This window comes from Aquarana catesbeiana, linkage group LG03 (genome assembly GCF_042186555.1).
Source record: "Aquarana catesbeiana isolate 2022-GZ linkage group LG03, ASM4218655v1, whole genome shotgun sequence".
NCBI lineage: Eukaryota > Metazoa > Chordata > Amphibia > Anura > Ranidae > Aquarana > Aquarana catesbeiana.
In genome coordinates, this window is record NC_133326.1 from 622,821,973 (window position 1) to 622,842,356 (window position 20,384).

Here is a 20,384-nt window from a genome sequence, read left to right on the forward strand (position 1 = left end):
TTCAGGGATCGTCTAAAGGCTAATAGAGTAGGAGATAATCGGACGGATTGGGGTAAGGCGTTCCATAGGATTGGAGAGGCGCTGGAAAAGTCCTGGAGGCGAGCATGGGAGGAGGTGATGAGGGAACTAGGGAGGGAGCTATCACATGTATGCTGCCATGTTGGCATCAGGAAATTAGTTTGTTCAAGAAAAATGTTCCTGTTCTGAATTTGTCACTGCAATCAAAAACAAATGTCACTTTGACCCCACTAACTTGTTGGGAGATGAAATTGCATTGCACTAAAACTGCATTGTGTACAATGGCTAGATATCATGGATAAACCAAACACACTTTATATCCCCCAAAATCAGTGCTGGTCAGTGGCACTCTAATCCCCCTCCCGTAAAACAAATACCATAATCATTGGTAATTAATGGCATTTTAAACCCCCTAAAAGACAATCCCCCAACATTGGTGATCAATGGCATTTTAACACCCCCCCCCCCCCCCCCGCTCCTCCACCCCCTTCTCCATCATTGGTGGACATTGGTACTTTAATTCCCCCCTCCCCAAAACACTAATGGTGGGTTTACTGGCACTATCTGTTAAAGTGAACCTGTCACTTTGCTCCCTGTATATAACACAATCCCTTTGAACTGTCACTATAAAGTGCCTGCTCATACCTTTATTTCTGAAGGCATCTGTGATAAAATATTGCTGAATCAGGTTAAATCTGTCTGCAAAGAGCATTTACAGGGTGATCTAATGCCACTTAGAGGAAGACTGCATTGTATTCCCCTGAACAGGAAGTGTTGTAAACAGGCTGCAGTGAGCTAGGGAGCAACACTGGCTGAACTTCTCTTTATTCCATATCATTATAATTGCTTCCAAATCCTCAGCGGGGTCACTGGGACGAGTCACCCTGATCACATCTTGATGATGCTGACCACTTCCTGGATAGGGCTCCTCATCTCATCCTTTGTTACTGGGAAATCCTCTAGGCAAGCTGGTACTATGGTCTATATTCTAATGTGGTTAAAATGGCAGACTAAAATGAATGTCGTCAAAATTAAAACCTACAGCAAACTCCTGCAATCATGTAGCCACATGTGTTACCATATGAAAATGATGTAGAAGAAAATCACTTTCTTAATGCAATATACTGACATCCATGTTGCCATATATAATTTGGCGTTATCTACATGTAGCACCCTCATAGATAGGTGCTAGGATTAGGTGAATATGTGCCTGAATTAGGTACATTTAGTTTTGTGCTCACTGTATCCAGTGGAGCTGCAGATCATTGTTAGGCAAATTTAGTGTTGGCTCACTGTAATCAGTGTGGCTGTGTTGATTGTTCTGCCCTTTTCTTTGTCTTGGTGGCTGCAGGATTGATTACTTCCCCCTGGGTGGTTCAGAAATGTTCTAGAAGTTAGTGGGGAGGAAGAGTCTAATAAGCAGCTGAATATTCATAATGCCCTGGCCAATCCCTGGGGAGAGGTGTCCAGATAGTGACTGGAAGTCTGTATAAATACTCTGAGCCAGAGAGCAGCCTGGTCTTTTTCCCCAAAGAGGAGAACACAGCCAAGGGGGGCCTTCTTGTCCCCTAGGCCATTCTGCTATATGCCTGCTGGGTGTCGAGGCCTCAGATGGGCGACCCGGAGGCCTGCTTTTCTGAAAGTTGCTGAAAGCTGACTGAGGAACTGTTGTCTGGAGATCTAGTATGGTATCACAGGGTGGAAATATTGCAAGGAAATTGGGAGGAGGCAACCAATATTTACAAAGACATTTGTGAGTAAAGACTGATGAGAGAGGTCGTAGAGCACACTTGTGTCAGCAGTTTCAAAGTGGAAATAGTGTCCTGTGTCCTGAAGAGCTTAGTCTATTTAATTCTAAGAGAAAGGACTTTGCTTGGACTATCCAGAGAGGAAGATAAATCTCCTCAAATCTACTATTTCAAAGCCCAGTTTGCTCTTTACTTCTACAAGGGCTTGGCTTATAGTTCTACAAGAGAAAGTTAACTGTCCTCAAAACGATGCTAAGGGTTACTGGAGTATCCTACCATTACCCACTACCTATCCAAGTTCTACAATAAAGCTTCAGAAAAAGCATACCCTTAAACTGGTTAGTGAGCCTGAAGAGTGATTGACCTGTGTGTTTACTGTAAAAAATTGTTGGGAAAAGGATCCAGGTAGGCTACATAGGGGCTCCTATGGGGGTAGGGCTACATACACATTACTCAATGGCCTATAGGCAGGCCTTTGGGGACAAAGCAGCAGGTTCCCTTTACCCCTTCTCCCCTAAACTCTGTTAAAGCAGAACAGTTACTTTCAAGGCATGTCATGAATGATAACTGTCAAAGTGGCTTGTGCTCTAAACCAAACTATCAAGCCATCAAATGGCACGTGTCATACCTGATCACATGTACAGCACCATGGCAAATGCAGATCAAAAAGAGGCTAAGAAGGCAGCTTCCTTGGCTGTAAAGGATAGGAGGGTTCAGTCCCGCTTAAAGAGCTGGAGAATCTGCCCCGTGTATGCTATGTGTCATTCAAATCATTGTTGACATATGGATATGAATTCTGTGTTAGTGCTTGGTGATTGGGCCTGTGCTTTCACATGGAGCAAGTCACATACAGCTTAACTCCTGGAAGTACCTGTTACGGAATGGTCACAAAGTGTAGGAATTTTATGTAGTCTTGGGGAGAGGGACAACCCTTTAGCTGCCATTGGTGCAACTATTACATCAGGAACACCACCAGCATGTAAACATATTCCTGGACGCTATGTCAGCCGAGAGTTTGTTTATTTTGTTAATCCTGGCTTCTGTTTCTGGCTAGTAGAAGAGGTTCACCTCAACATGTACAGTAAATGTCGTTTTCAGCCTCCCTTGTGATAGTAATAAAACTAAATGTTTAGAAGATTGCAAAAGCAAGGAATGCACCACACACACATTCAAGTATTGCTGCACACACTGTAATGAGAGCAATGATTCTAGGACCATCATACAAAGTTAACTCTAAAAATGTTGAGCACTTTTAAAGCATTGCCTATGGACAATTCTGGTTACCATAGTTTTTTTGTTGTTTTTCTCAGACACACAATTTTGAAGCGTGTCATATTTGGTATCTATTTACTCGTTGCAACTTCCTCTTTTATACTAAGAAAAGGGTATTATATTGTGTTTATGTGCATTAAAATTAATTTGAGTGTATTATTTTTCTGAAAATATAGATATGCTTGTGTAACAAAAGTGTTTGTGTTGCATACAAATTGCAACTGCGAAACCATTTATTCTATAGGGTTTCTGGTTTCAGAAAAATATACAATGTTTTGGGGGTTTTAAGTAATCTTCTCGCCTAAAATATGACTTTCCTGTGGTTTTCACAGATTTTACCAAGAACACGGGGTGAGGGTAAATCTTGCATTGGGGCCATCTGTTCTGGGGACAACTGTTTAATAGGGGTGTCCCTCTCATTTTGGGAGATTTTCTCAAAATTCCTGTTGCAGGAAATGAAGAAAAATCTCTCCAATGGTACACAAGCAGCAAAAAAAAAAACCCTGCGAGGCTTTTTAGCTTTACCTACTCTATCCAAAAATATATAAAAAATTGTTTTGGTTATAAATGCACTTTAATAGATCTGGCAGGTCATTTTATATACCCTATAATGCCTGTTTATCTTCTGTAATGTCTACCTAAATGTTTAAAGTAGACCAAAACTTTGATCTTAGGTTGGCTTTATTAAGCCACAACTAATTCATGCATTAGCAATTTAAGGGCCCCTGTGATGAAATATGGGAACTGCAATTATGGACTCTTTTCCAGAACTGTCACACCAATGCTGTTTTCACCTTGTTGCAAGTTCCTGGCCCAAAAGAAGTAAGTAGTGAAGCTGAGATAAAAATGACAGACCTGGAGTGTGCAAATGTAAAAACAAAGGAGCTCTAATATTTCTGTCCCCAAGACCTTCCATTAAAAAAGATGAGGTGACAAGCATAGCTTTGGAAACTGATAGGTTACTATGGGCAAGGCTCACCTGTGGGTTATCCATGTACCAAACCAGGTAGTTGGCCTGCTTGTCCAGGATGAAATATCTCCGCAGAAATCTGCCACATTGTGCATCCTCAATGTCCAAAAACCCACAGGTTCTGCGGAATCGATCCATATAAGGCATTCCTAATGAATCCGCACATCACCCTGTATAGAAGAAGAGCACAAATTATTTTTTTACCAATACACAAGCCTGCTATCATCTTATAAATAAGGAAATAAGATTATCAGCATCCACCCAGAACTATTATTGACAGTGTTTACCCAGAACTGACTCTCTTTTTTTTGTAAATTCTTTTTTTTTTAATGTGTAGACCACAGAGCAAACTAGTTTATAGATACAAAGGTACCCCGCATTGTAACATCACATAGAGAAAAAAAAGATACAATATACATATCAAGCAAAGCAGAAAATTACATCACTTGTATAAACCAACAGCACAGCAAGAATCATTTGCCAGGGAAATCTTGTATTCATTGTGATGAGGTACTATATATTCAGCATTAGCCAGGGTAGAAGAGGACCTCACTGGGGTTTTTCATGTTAAAGTAATAAGGTGGTGGAGGGGAGGATTAGGAATAAGGCATAGTAAAGCAGTTATTAGTGATAAGATTAACTGGAAAATAGCAGAAAGAGAGAAAGCTAATGCGGTGGTCCAGGTGCATCATTCAGGTTGCGTCCACTAAGCCCAACTCCTAGGAACTTGTAGGCAGATACAATTAATTTTCTCCACTGCAGGTGGTGCTCAACCACTGCAGTTCTGCAGCTGGAGAGGTAGTCAGGAGGAACCTGGTTCCTCTATGGTTTCCTGGGTCACTTGGGAAGCAATCCTGTTGGATGCTGTTGCCCCATGTGACTCTAGCAGCCATCTTGGGTCAAGCAGAGCCTATTAAAGGCCCTGCCTTCTGGGTCTGGCATGCTTATTGCGAGTGGGTAGTGTAGGGAAAAGGTACCCCATCTGTTAGGGACAGTACTAGTGGTAGGGAGAGGTTCCTGAGGAGAAGGGAAAGTGTCGGGTCACACCTCTCCTGCACATTTTCTGTTCATTAAACATGAAACAGCCAGGCCATATTCTGCCCTTTTCTACAGATGCTGGAACCCGATCTGTTCACTTTGCTGTAACAGTGAGTGCATCTGGTTCAATACAAGTTTAATATTATTCCTGTCCATGTGAATTATTGCTGCTGCACCACACTGCACCCCACCTACAAACTGTGTTCAATAAAACTATGTATTTTGCACCATGATGGGACAGGTATCTTTATTTAGCCTGTAGGCTCTAGCTGTATGTAATAAACTAACCACCTAGGAGCGATGATAATGTCTCTCTGAAAGAGGACTGATGAGGAAATGGCAGGCTACAGGGTTGTCACCCAGTGGGTTCCTGAATAAGTTCACATACCTGTCACCAAAAGAGTCATTTTCACAGACATGACCAAAAAAATATGTTCTTTTCATCTCCAACATTTGGGGTTGGCCTCAGAGAACATCCAATGTAGTCTTATAGAAACCCTATATCAGTAGCTTTTATCCAGACTCTTGGAGTTTCCTAGAAATAGAGGCAAAATGCACTATATATTCCTATTCTGTAATGAATTACTGTTTGAGGTCTCTCTCCCACTTTGGTAGGATTGGAGAAATATGATCTTCGAATGCTGCATTTAATAAATAAATCACAAGGGAGAGGTGGTAATGCATCTTTGAAAAGGAGATGGAGGAGGCAGGCTGCTGGGTTGTCACCTAAGGAGAACCAGTTCACATACCTCTCGCCAAAAGTGTCATATCCACAGAAATGACCAAAAAATATGTAATAGGGAGCCCTCAGGTTCCCTTCATCTCCAACATTTGATGTTGGCCTCAGGAAACATCCAATGTAGTCTCTTTGCAGGGACTCCATACCACTTGGAGTCCCCTAGAGATAGAGGCTTTCTGTGCAAAATGCAGAATTTAATCGTGTTCTGCAATGAATAGCTCTCTATCTCCCACTTGGGTAGAAACCAAGGAATATGGTCTTTACTTGATGAAATGAGAGTGGCATAGAAAATATGAAGAGTGTGTCTGTGCAAGGATGCTTAGAGCTTCACATGTTGTGAGCTGGGGAAAAAGCCAAATGCAGAGATTGCAGGGAGGTAGGAAAATGTCTGTTTCTCACAGCCTTCCAAAGTAGGAGTGGCGGCTCAACCATAGTTTTATTTCTGCCCCTGACTAAAAGGCAGTTCTGTAGTCTACATGCACAGTTGTGGATAAAAATGTGAAAATTTGGGTCATGTAGACCAGGGAGACCGTCCAGATTAAGGAAGTGGCGGGCTACAGGGTTGTCACCCAGTGGGTTCCCGAATCAGTTCACATACCTGTCGCCAAAAGAGTCATATTCACAGACATGACCAAAAAAATATGTTCTTTTCATCTCCAACATTTGGGGTTGGCCTCAGGGAATATCCAGTGTAGTCTTATAGAAACCCTATACCAGTAGCTTTTATCCAGACTCTTGGAGTTTCCTAGAAATAGAGGCAAAATGCACTATATATTCCTATTCTGTAATGAATTGCTGTTTGAGGTCTCTCTCCCACTTTGGTAGGATTGGAGAAATATAATCTTCAAATGCTGTGCTGTGTTCCCCTAACTTCAAAGCTCGTAACATTAAGGTAAGTTTGTATGCACCTTAGAACGTCAGTATAAAAATGTGCGGATAAAGTGTACAGCCTTAGCAAGTGCCATTTTCTAGGTCAAAGTTTGGCGAAATGGCTTCATTCACCTTTACTGCTGCAAATGAAATGGAATACAAGGCCTTCACCAATTTGAATATGTTTTCACCTAGATATCTTTCCGTATAACCAGGATGCAGACTATAGCTGCATTTAATAAATAAATCACAAGGGACAGGTGGTAATGCATCTCTGAAAAGGAGATGGAGGAGGCAGGCTGCTGGGTTGTCACCTAAGGAGAACCAGTTCACATACCTCTCGCCAAAAGTGTCATATCCACAGAAATGACCAAAAAATATGTAATAGGGAGCCCTCAGGTTCCCTTCATCTCCAACATTTGATGTTGGCCTCAGGAAACATGCAATGTAGTCTCTTTGCCGGGACTCCATACCACTTTGAGTCTCCTAGAGATAGAGGCTTTCTGAATTTCTAAATGCAGCATTTAATCTTGTTCTGCAATGAATAGCTCTCTCTCTCCCACTTGGGTAAAAACTGAGGAATATGGTCTTTTTTTTTTTTTAAATTCTCTTTATTGATTTTTAATAGATTTACAAGAACAGAACCTTGGGGCACTCCCCGGCTCAAAAAATACCATGTAAGTCGGTACCTAACAACAGGTCATCTGCCTAAAACAGAGTTGTTATCGACAGAAAAACAGACACAAAAAAAACAAAAAAACAAAAAAAACAAAAAACAAAAGAAATACAAGATATCACTGCTCAGCCACTCCATTTGGAGAGATTATGAAAGGAGAGTGTGCAACTCGTCTTTGATAGAAGTGAGGTTTCCCAAGAGGAAACTTTGGTACTAGGCCTAGGATATTAAAGGTTCAACTATAGGGGTATCGCAAGGGTCTTAGCAAGTGTTAGCACAGAAGGGGGAGTTAATGGGTGTCAGATATACCGTCTACTCTTGAGCGGCATTAGTGGAGGTAGAGTCAAGCCACAGTTTCCATACTTTGTCAAATTTAGCAGTACACCCACGGAAGAGGTATGTGGCTTTATATAATGGTATTGTAGAATTGACCAGGGCTTTACAAGAGTTCAGAGAGGGCGCATCAGATTGTTTCCATTTTAGTAATACAGCTTTGCGGGCTTAAAAGAGCAGAAGTCCTATGAGGGTATTAGTTGCTGTGCGGTGCGCTAAAGAGCCCACCAGGCCAAGCAAGCAGACCGGTACAGTCAGCGGGATTAGGATTGTTAACAGCGAGGTTATACATTTCGTCACCTCTACCCAGAAAGAATGCACTTTGGGACAGGACCACAACATATGATAGAAACCGGCTTCTAGGTTACCACATTTCCAACAGCTAGGATAGGCCCCAGGATAATAATATGGTCTTTACTTGATGAAATGAGAGTGGCATAGAAAATATGAAGAGTGTGTCTGTGCGAGGTTGCATAGGGCTGCACATGTTGTGAGCTGGGGAAAAAGCCAAATGTAGAGATTGCAGGGAGGTAGGAAAATGTCTGTTTCTCACAGGCTTCCAAAGTAGGAGTGACGGCTCAACCATAGTTTGTATTTCTGCCCCTGACTAAAAGGCAGTTCTGTAGACTACATGCACAGTTGTGGATAAAAAGGTGAAAATGTGGGTCATGTAGACCAGGGAGACCGTGCAGATTACAGATTACTGTCATCATCAAGAAAAGTTACAAGAAATGAAAGACCATACGCTTCATCTTCAGGACCGTACTTGTTGTGGTTCCTATTAGGGGGTTGGCTTTTGATAGTTGTATGGCCAGATGTGGGGAGCAATAAAAATGCCCGAAGGGGAGCAGTGATATGGCCTGTTCAAGTGTCACTCAACTCTTAACCTCTGCATGTTTAAACCAGTCTATAACCCTACTAAGGTGTAAAGATTGATTTTCCTGCAAAGGATAGGGAAGACCAATACCTCCCCTTTGTTTCTGTAGACTAACTACCACAATTTTCATTCTAGGGGATTGATCTGCCCAAAAGAACCTGATGAACTCATGCTTCACCATACTCAAAAAAGTATGGGGAATAGGAATTGGGAGGTGTCCTGTAAAATAGAGTTATATGCCACAGTAAACTAGGAAGCTAGCAGTTGTTGGAATGTTTAATAGTATGATCAAGTGAGCCCATTGGGACCTGGAACCTTACGTGTAGGCATGGATTAGAGAACTAGAAGAAATTCAAATATGGGCTTTTTATAGTGTCCCATACCTGGGAGGGAAGTTTCAGGAGGCCCAAGTTTTGGCTGGACTGGAATTCTCGGAAAGGACTGACCATTACAGTTGACTTAGTTGCCTAAGACCCCGAGCTGTAATGGTTTAAGATACAAAAGTTTGATTTTGGGTAATTTGAGTGTGCTAGCAACCTAACTGATTTGTTTCTGAATTTGTTAAATATACTAAATATTTATAAATATTCATTATTCACCATTTTCACTTTCACTTTATATAGTAGCAAGGTCTTGACTTGTTCTCAAAGTACTCTTAATGCTACAGCTTGCCAGTGATTTTTTTTGTGTGTCTTTTCTAATGACTGTATGTGAGCTGTTAGAGGAGATAATTTGCTGATTTGTGTAGGCAGACCTTTCAATAATCTGTCCCATTCTCCATTCATAGTGCGCTTTTCATTGTGGAAACAGTTAGTACAGCTTCTATAAATGGAGCATGGGAACGGAAATTGTGGGCATAGGTGGCGCTTAACGAGTGCCTGTCATAGGTGTCAAAACCCAACAACACCGAAAGGTCACTGTTGCGGGAATATCTGGGACAGAGGACTTTGGATTTCAAGTAAACATAACAGCCACCAGCAGACACCTTTCAGGTAAGTATTGTCCTAATGCTGTTCACTAAAAATCACTTAGTTTTATAGTGCATGTAAAGCCAATGCTTTTTTCTTTTTTAGTTTTAGACAAGGTTTTAGTAAGCAATGCTTCCTTTGACTTCCTGTTCCAAAGACCCGAGTAAAAGAAGATCTCTCCAAAGTGAGGGGATGCACCCTCTTAGACTATTGCCAACTCAAAAAATTGAAATTCCAATTACTTTCTGTACCAGAGAGAATAGTTACTAGGACCAATAAAGAAGGTGAATCTGCAGAGTGGGAACACTGAATTTGAAAGAGATTTGAACACTTTCACATTCAATCCAAAAACAATCTATCTAAGTACATCAAAACAGAAGATGTTTAAAGTCTTACAGATTGCTTTTTCTCTAAAGCAGCCACAGCCTGAAAGAATAGCCTGTCAGGAGCTGCAGAGTGGGACCCTTGCTCTCTATAGGGAAGCAGTGGTTTCCTTGCAGAGGTTTAGCACAACCCCTACTGGGTCAGACCTATAGTTCTCACTTGGAGAGTAGGAGGGGGTAGCAAGAGTCCCATTCTGCAGCTGTTGGTAGGGGACAGGCTTTTCTGCTTAGGCTGTAGCAGCTTCAGAAAAAAAGCTGTAGGGCATTGTACATCTTCTGCCTCTTGTACACCTTCTGTTTTTGGAATGTGTTTAGCTCATTTAAACTGAGCGTTCGATTGGGCTTTAATTATGACTAGGTGATATTTCAAAACTGTGTTAAATATATTATAAATGTTTCCAAGGGCCTATATAAACAGGCTTTTGTTTGCATCAGAAGGGTTTTGCATTCCCATACATGTCTATATAAGTGCCAAACTTATTTGAAGCAGGTCAAACGCAGGCCAGAAAGAGGTCAATTGCAGGTCCAATATACCTGTCATTGCACCCTGAATGATCTCAAAAGCATTTCAGATCAATGTTATCATCACAAGCCCAAAGCTTGTCGACACAGACTGTAAAATGTTTCAGAGTTGAAATTAATTTATTTTAATAAAGTAAGCATTTTGTATTTAAAAATTGTATTACTTTTTCTTTAAGAGTATTCTCCTGATTTATGGACCCATCAGACTACCAAGCAATATCATACTGATATGTGCGGGTACTTTTATTAAATAATAATTTTATTAAATGTGATTCTCCAGAAACCTCTGTGCATACAGTGTGGAGCTGAAAATTAAATCAGAAACCTATGTAGAAAACATCAGTATTACTGAGAGTTTGGTTTCCTGGAATTGGTGGTGTTAGCTTGTGTTTGACAGCTAGTAAAGATCCCCACTCGTGCCTTTAGTGTCGCCACATTAGAGTCACACTGTGCCACAAAAGTAGGCCCAAAATCAGCCACAGGTAAGGCCTTGTACACCCAGCCAATTTCACATGCAACCTTCAAAACAAGATGGGCCCAGAAGTTTGGAACATGCACCGTGAACATAGGACAGTACTGAATAAAATGTGGTTTTCACCTCCCACACATAGGGAGGTCTTGACTGACACTGAAGGAAGAAAGTAAATCTTGTTGAATGTTGTGTATTATTTTCTGATGTGTAAGGGAGCTGAATTTCACATATCATTACTACTTTGTTCTTTTCGATGTAATGAGGACCAGGCCATTGGCAAGCAGTAATACACCTTCAGACGAGACATGGAAACATAATACAACAGAGACACTGCACTTCTTGTCTATTGTATCTTGGCTACTTGGAAGAGAACATGGGGGGGGGTCTCACAGAAGTGGGGCCCACTTCACTTGGGAAGGTAACATTAACAGAAGAACCCAAAAGTAGACGTATCTACAATTTTGTTGTATGTGTACAACGACAATAAAGTATATCTATCTATCTATCTATCTTAGATTCTTGACAATGAACTCACAACCAATGGGAAAACGGCAGCCAACGAGTTTCAGGAGCCAAAGAATTTCCCCTTCATCAGGCCTTAGATGAGACATGGGCATGTTTGAACCCAATGAAATCTCACTGCTGGGAGCAATAGAAAGTATTTCTGGGCTGAGAAGCGCAGGGAAAACTGCAGGGAAATGTGCACCCCTTCTGCAGTCTATGTAAACTAACCCTTATGATTTATCTCTATATTCAACACTGTATCATGCACTCGACTAGCCTTCAGTACACACAACACCATGCACATCAATACTTAGCACCACACACCCAAATACTTTCAGCACTATTTGCCCCAATACACTCTGCACATACACCGCAATACACTTACCAATACTCACCCCAATACTTGCAACACTTTATACCCTAATACACACAGCTAAACCAAATACACTTAGCAATGTGCACTACAGGGGTAGGCACTAGGCAGTGAGGACCCTGGGCAGCTGCCCAGAACCCCTTAACAGGACCCTTTTTAGATAAATTGGGGCCCTGGGCAAGGATCAAATTCGGCCCTCTTGGCTGGATTAGTGCAATTACATACACATACATTCATACACACATTCTGCACTTTATATACAATCTACTGCATTATATACATAAAAATACATCATAAACACGAACCTGTAATATACATATGATCACAAGCCACCCACCCCTCCTATCCTACCACATTCACAAATAAGAATGGTGCAGAATGTAGCGTCAGTCCTCCTGTAGGGAGAGGAAGGTGGACAGAGACTCTTGATGCTGCTGCTAGGCCCCATCTTTTCTCTTGGAGCTAAAGCTGGTGATACACAGCTCAGTCAATTAAATAAATAATCTCAGACGGGTGGAAAATAATCAGCGAAATAGTGACTGTGTCATATCAGATGCAGTCACTGTTTGGGTATTAAAGTAGTCATGGGAGCTGTAGCTGTCTAATTACAATAGCCGCAGTGGAGAATCCTCCATCCACATTTGTATGGCTAGCCTAAATTTTGAAATTGGAACGCATGGAGCAGCTCTTCAGGTAAAAGGAAGGCTGAGAGCAGGAGGAGCTCCTGAGGGCCCCTACAAATGTGGGGCCCCTGAGCAATTGCGGATCTACTGTTTTTGCATCTTTTGGGAGAACTTAGCATTTTGGGTGGAGGGCAAAGGAAAGTAATACAAGCAAAAAGGTGTAGAGAGCAACTTCTCCTATACTGGGGCAATCCTAACTAAGGCCCATAGCTTGACTCCCATTAACAAACAGTGTATCATAAGGGTTGACAACTGTTGTCTGTTGCGAGGAGTCGTTCTGGCCAAAGAGCCTCATAATTGTTCATGATAAAACTATATGTGGGAATACTTGTAATTAAGACCAAAAAAAAAGGGGGAAACTAAATTAAATAAAAGGGGAAGTAACCCAAGTAAGGGCGTAGATAGAGTGAGTGAGGGAGGTAAAGAAAGGGAAAAAGGATCATAGAAGAGAGAGAGCCGCTGGGGAAACACTCGTGGAGAGAGGTAAATAGTGGACAGAGGGTGGGACACCAAGGAATCGTCATCTCAACCCTCCCTATGTTTATGCTGTGTATTAGAGTGATCCTGTCGGGGTCGAGAGCATAGTTGTGAGGGTATCTGAAGCGGAGAAGTGGAGCCAAATGGACCACAACACCTTGTATTTATCAAAGGTATTGTTGTCTAAAGCCCACATCTCCTCCATTCTCATAGTATTGCTCATGGTCGAGTGCATGTCTCTGAGCGCACACTGTCTGCGTTCGGGGGCACGCATTTGCACTCATGCGGAGGTCAAATTGTGAGCAGTGGCTGTGTCCATACAGCCGTTGCATTCCAAATGACATAAATGGCACTGCCTGCATGCACATATACAGAACACCTGTGTACCCCTGTGTGGGTAAACACGGCCCTCACAAAGGTGTACACGTAAGCATTCCTGTGTGAACAAAGCCTTAAAGTCAGATACCACTGTCCCTGTTTTCTCTTCAGTTCTTTCTCTTTTTGGTCTGAAGAATAGAATTCCTATGATGTACTACTTAACTACCAATAGTGTTACTACACTAAACCTTTCATCCAATCTCGACTGTATATTATTGCATTTGTTATCCTAAAAAATCAGTATAAAAGGCAAAGCAAAGGTTGAAATAAAACACTTGAGGATTTAACCAATTACTCTTTGTGTATCGTTTTTTTTATGGTCTGTGTACCCAGAGGCATTGCAAGTGTGTGTTCTTTGCCCACATAATTTGAATTAAAAGGTGTCCCTCTTTCTCATCTCAGAAAGTTGTCAGGTATGTAACACCCCTCTACTAGGGTGGCCTAATTTACATAGAACATCTTCAGGTTGTACTAGTCCTAACCTGCCTTTCAATATTGTAACAATATGTTAATGTCATATCACTGACGATGCTGATGATGGGAAAAAAGTGTGTGACCTGTAATTAAACAACGAGAAGCTGCCTCTTTGCCTTTGTAGCCTATAGTCAAAAACCCACTGGTTCTAATGCTAAATCCAACCCTGATTGGGTTAGCATACATGGAAAACCAACTCCTCCCAAAGACCAGCTCACCCAAAAGACCAACTCTCCTGAAGGACCAACTGCCACCAAAGGCCAACCCCCCCCCCCCAAGACCAACTTTCCCCAAAAGTCAACTCCTCTCAAAGCCCAACTACCCCCAAAGGCCACCCCCCCTCCTCAAAGATCAACTCCTCCCAAAGACCAACTACCTCCAAAGACCAACTCCCCCAAAGGCTAACTGCCCCCAAAGACCAACTCTCCCCAAAGGTCAACTCCCCCCAAAGGCTAACTGCCCCCCAATACCAACTTTCCCCAAAGGCCAACTCCCCCCCCAAAGACCAACTACCCCCCCCTCCCCCCCCCAAAGACCAACTCTTCCCAAAGACCAACTGAAATGCAGACTGTTGCAACTGTGATGCCTACCAGGGAGAATTCCTGGATGGCTCCATGGTCAAGGGGAAATGGTTGGGAAATATGAGTATTAAAGTACAACTAGGTACAACTAGGCAAAACTTTTTTTTTTAGTTTTGGATAGAGTGGAGATAGATTGCAACCCCTGTCAGTTTTTAGTGCTGTCTATGCCTCCATTAGGGGGATTCACCCTCTCTATTTGTCCTGAGGGTCCCTTAATTTGCAGGGATTTCCTTTCACTTTGTGTTCTGGCTATGGGACAGGAAGTGAAGGGAAATCTCTTCAATGGGACACATATGGCAAAAAAATGAACTGACAGGGGTTATAACCCTCCCTTATGCCTAGTATACACGATGAGAATATCGGATGAATGATCCTCTGCTTTTTTTGCATACTAGTCTCATAATCTAAAAAAACAATAGCTACTAAAGTTATAACAATTCGTGTATGACAGAATACAACTTCAAAAGTAATGTATTGAATTGTATTGTAATGTATTCTTTCGTTTCCGAGCATGCGTGTTCTTGGTTACACAATTTTTTTTTTGTACAAATACTATACTAATTACATGAAAATCATTTACTCTGTTATTATACGAGAAACATATTCGTGCTTGTCCCTTCAGATAATTTTGCATGAACTGTTGTGATCGGCTCTCAAAAGCTGTGCACTAAGGATTAGATTATCAGACGATCGCTCCGAAAACTGCATTTTTCGTCTGATTTTCTCATTGTGTGTATTAGGCATTACTCGAACCAAAATGAAAAGAATAAGTCTTGCCTATAGTTCTACAAAGGATGGCTGCATGTGTCGGTATGCTCTAAATCCCATGGGCACTTTTATTGGACACTAGTTATAAATGGTATAATAAGGGTCTATTAATCTGTAATGTTCTGATCATTACAGATATTCACCATGAATCATAAAAGTAGAACTTTCTGATTGTGTCTTGACAAACTACAGCCAGGAGATTACTCGACATTAGATATAATAGTGGAACTGTAAAATGCAGTGATAATAATTTGCAGTAAAGTGATCCTCATATTCGAGATAAAATCCAAGATCGGGGTGATCCATTCCTGGTAATCTACAGTCAGATCACTCAGCAGTACAGATAATCCCAGCACTTGTATGATCCTTAGATAATAATCTGCAGTAAAGTAAATATATAATGGTAGAACTGTATGATGCAGTGATAATAATCTGCAGTAACGTGATCATCAAACATGAGATATAATCCAAGCTCTGGGAGATCCTTTTCTAGTTATCCACAATCAGATCAATAGACAGAGCAGGTAATCCCAGCACTGAATGATGTGGTGATAATAATCTACAGTAAAGCGATCATTGGACATCAGATATAATCCAAGGCCTAAATGAACCTTTTCTGGTAATCTTCAATCAGATCACCAGACATTACAGTTAATCCTAGCACCATATGATCCATTCATTTACAATGAAGTGATCATCAGACAATAGATCTAATCCAATCACTGTGGATTCTCCCAGCACTTTACGATATGTCCTTGTTGCACACAAGTATCATCTATTGTTCTGCATGGTCTGATCCTGTCCTAATCATTTACAGTCAGGAGGTCACTTGCCATTAAAGACCAAGTCCACCCAAAACTAGTGCTATAGCCTTGCGCTGGTAATGACCAGTTGAATCACTTGCTGGCTCCTTTAATTCCCTGTGGACTTCTGTGGTTAGATGTTTCCTCCAGAATTCCCAGTTCCACCCACCTGCTGTGGCTGTTACAAAGCCAAGTGATGGTGTCACACATGTCAGATGATTCTCCATAATGTACTGTCGAGTGACGCCTTTGTTATGTTCTTGTTGGGGGCAGACACCCAAACTGCTGCTGGAAAAACACACCATTGGGATCTCCAGGAGATATCGTAATTCAGGGTCAACAGATTGATGTCCACCCAAAACGTAAAAAATCCCTCGTTGAAAATACTGCATATAGTAATCAATCAATGGCACTGTTCACCCAGCTGTGCCGATATACACTAAAAATGTGGTGCATGCAACATAAATGAACTCCAGACTTACCCTCAGGCCCCATTCACACCTGAGCATTTTGTAGCTTAAAGCCTGAAGCTACCAAACGCTGGAGGGGAAAAAATCAATTATTCTCTAAGGAGATGGTTCACATCTCCACTCCAAAACGCCTGAAGCTCAAGCAAGTTCTGGAGCTTCTTTTTAGGCAGATTACAGGCGTTTTTCTTCTTTTTACATTGGTGACCATTTGACCTATACAAAATCACGGAAAAAACACATCAAAGTCACGGCAAAATCGCGGCACCATGAGTATTGGTGTGCATGAAAATGCATGCGTTAGCAGACGCATTCGGGGTTCCGTTAACAATTAATGGTACTGTCACACATCTGCTTATGGGTAGTGCGCTTCGGGAAAGCACACAATTTTACGCATGTTCCTAACACACATACAGTATGAACCTTAAAGAGGGAGTCCACCTAAAAAAAATTATGCAGTATTTGTAGCTGCTGACTTTTAATAAATGGACACTTACCTGTCCAGGAGTCCAGCGATGTCGGCCGCCAAAGCCGATCAATCACTCGGCTCTCGGCTGCTGCTGCCGCCATTCTCTGTGAGGCAATCAGGAAGTGAAGAGTTGCTGCTTCACTTCCCAGTTCCCTACTGCGTCCTAAGTGGTCCCTGCTATCTCCTGGGACCTGTGTGTTTCTCAGGAGACAGCAGGGGGTGCGGGAAGGGGCGTGACTCCCGCGGGGGTCTATTCCAGGAAGTGGGTGCAAATACCTGTAGTAGACAGGTATCTGCACCCTCCTCCCCCCTGAAAGGTGCCAATTGTGGCACCGGAGGGGGGGGAGGAATCAGATGAGCAGAAGTTCCACTTTTGGGTGGAACTCCGTTTTAACAAAGATCACAGGTCATCATCATGTTGCACATTTAGGCCCCATAGACATGGGTGGTTTGGCCCATTACCATTAAGTGCTATTGCACCAAGTGTTTTGAGATGCAGATAAATGCACACATTAGCTGATACATGGGGGTGCCATAACACTGCTGGGCATCTGCTTAAGGGTAGTGCGCTTCGGGAAAGCACACAATTTTGCACATGTTCCTGACATACATAGAATGTGAAAAGAACTTTAACGAGAATCACAGGTCATCATCATGTTGCACATTTGGCCCCATAGACAGGGTGGTTTGGCCCATCACCGTTAAATGCTATGGCACCATGCGTTTTGGAGCGCAGGAAAATGCACACATTAGCAGATACATGGGGTGCCATTAAGAATTGGCACCCCGTGTATCTGTCCAGCAGTGCCAATAATTAAGAATTAATGGCACTGCTGGGCATCTGCTTAAGGGTAGTGCACTTTGGGAAAGTACACAATTTTGCACACTTTCCAGACATGCACAGAATGTGAACAGAAACTTAACAGGGATCACAGGTCATCAGCATGGTCCCAAAGACAGGGTGGTTTGGCCCATCACTGTTAAATCCTGGCATTTTCAGGTACCTGGGGGAGCAGGCTGAAATATTTGGCAGCTGGGCACTGTACTGAGTGGTACTTGTGTTTAGGACCGTATGCCTGGAATGCAGAATTCCTGTGTTTGGGGCATACGTCCGTGATTGCACACGAACCTAAACGTGATTACCGATCAGCACATCATCTGGACGCTGCACATTTCAGCCTGTCAGTGGGGCTGGACGCCCCACCTGTGCTTCCTGGGTACCCAAAAAAAAAACAAAAAAACAGGATTTGATGCTGACGGGCCAAACCGCCCCTTGTGCATATAGCCTTACCATATTCATGTCAACTAATTTAAAAGAGCGCACCAATAAAATGAAAACAAACCTACCTCAGCACACAGCATGGTCAGTCCTATGTTTTTCCATGGTGTGACCTCTCGTTCCCATCTGATAACTGAACCCTGTGTCAGTTCTCTATAACGTCATTCCTTGGGACAGCGTAAAGCTGAACTTCATCAAGTAGTAGACTGTTCAGAGTTGTGCGATCGTTCTGCGCTGGGAGCGAGTGTCAGTCAATGCGTTTGCATCCAAGTTAAGAGTTGTGTGATTCTTCTGTGTCTGCAGCCGATGATCCAGGACAGGTCCTGTTGAATGCCACTAACCACGACTAGTTAGACCATGACCTGGATAGATGAGCTCCTCCATGCAGATCATGAAGCGTCTCTTGGAAAAGCGTGCAGAGAAGTGATTGTAGATTGTGGCTGTACACGGATCCGGCTCATCACAATCTCTGCTGTCTCTTCTGTGTTTGTTTGCTTCCTACTCAGCGAGTCTTTCCCCTGACAGTCAGTGTGGCAGGCACGCCTTGCGCACACCCCTACACTCACACAAAAGAAGCTCTCAGAACTGTGGGCTGGGTTAGCATAGAGTACAGTAGAAGCAGGAAGCTTGCACAAAGACACAATACAATAGGCATTTTTTGCTATGACTTGTCCCTGACCAGTATGTGACCGCATTCACATGTCGCAAATAAGCCACACGTACATCTGGAGCCCCCCGCACTTGCCAGCTGTCCTCGGCCCAGATAGTGACGATTTGTCTTCATCTTGTACACGATTGTATCATTGAATTCTTATGATCTGTACTTTTTCCGGCTTTTTATAGGGTAACTCAAGCCATCTTATGGAGCAGATCATCCACCTGCCAGCATGTTTTCAACTTTCAGCTAGTGTGATGACATATTTCATTCAAAGCCTGTTTATACCAGGGTTTGCGCTAGAACACAGCCACTGGTGTGCGGTAGGATGTCTTCACTCATTTTCCAATGTACCTTTCTCCTGCCGCCCCCCACCCCTCCCTATAACAAGATTTAAAAAAAAAAAAGTGGTATTAAACTTAACCACTTCACTACCAGGCACTTTTACCCCCTTCCTGCCCAGGCCAATTCAGCTGTTGTCATTTGAATGACAATTGCTCGGTCATGCAACACTGTACTGCAACACATTTTATCATTTTGTTCACACAAATAGAGCTTTCTTTTGGATGGGTATTTAATCACTGCTGGCTTTTATTTTTTGATAATTAAAGCAAAAAAAGACTGACATTTTTGAAAAAAAAACTTGTTTGTCTATGTTTCTGTTATACAATTTTGCAAAAAAATAATTGTTCTTCATAAATTTAGGCCAAAATGTATTCTGCTACATTTCTTTGGCGAAAATAACCCAAATCAGTATATACAGTGCCTTGAAAAAGTATTCATACCCCTGGAAATTTTCCAGATATTGTCATGTTACAACCGTAAATGTATTTTATTGGGATTTTATGTGATAGACCAACTCAAAGTGGCACATAATTGTGAAGTAGGAAGGAAAATGATAAATGGTTTTCAAACTTTTTTACAAATAAATATCTGAAAAGTGTGGCGTGCATTTGTATTCAGCCCCCTTTACTCTGATACCCCTAACTAAAATCCAGTGGAATCAATTGCCTTCAGAAGTCACCTAATTAGTAAATAGAGTCCACCTGTGTGTAATTAAATGTCAGTATAAATACAGCTGTTCTGTGAAGCCCTCAGAGGTTTGTTAGAGAACCTCAGTGAACAAACAGCATCATGAAGGCCAAGGAACACACCAGACAGGTCAAAGATAACGTTGTGAAGACGTTTAAAGCAGGGTTAAGTTATAAAACAATATCCCAAGCTTTGAACATCTCACAAAGCACTGTTCAATCCATCATCTGAAAATGGAAAGAGTATGGCACAACTGCAAACCTAACAAGACATGGCCGTCCTCCTAAACTGACACGCCGGGCAAGGAGAGCATTCATCAGAGAAGCAGCCACGAGGCCCATGGTAACTCTGGAGGAGCTGCAGAGATCCACAGCTCAGGTGGGAGAATCTGTCCACAGGACAACTATTAGTCGTGCATTTCACAAATCTGGCCTTTATGGAAGAGTGACAAGAAGAAAGCCATTGTTGAAAGAAAGCCATACTGTAAGAAGTCCCGTTTGCAGTTTGCGAGAAGCCATGTGGGGGACACGGCAAACATGTGGAAGAAGGTGCTCT

General features: G+C 42.2%; 1 protein-coding gene across 3 annotated transcripts in view; it reads right to left on the reverse strand.

The window, feature by feature from the left end:
• PLEKHA2 (pleckstrin homology domain containing A2) overlaps window positions 1-20,384 on the reverse strand; it is a 195,392-nt gene that overhangs the window by 135,839 nt on the left and 39,169 nt on the right. Inside the window, exons 1-2 of one of the 3 annotated variants that reach the window (XM_073622352.1) lie at window positions 18,211-18,728; window positions 4,018-4,178 (exon numbers count right to left, since the gene is read on the reverse strand). In XM_073622352.1, coding sequence (XP_073478453.1) covers window positions 4,018-4,155 — 138 coding nt within the window. In that variant the 5' untranslated portion in view covers window positions 4,156-4,178; window positions 18,211-18,728. Of the gene's footprint in view, window positions 1-4,017; window positions 4,179-16,891; window positions 17,024-18,210; window positions 18,729-20,384 lie in introns of those variants that run through there. The other 2 variants (XM_073622354.1, XM_073622353.1) reach the window with 2 other exon arrangements.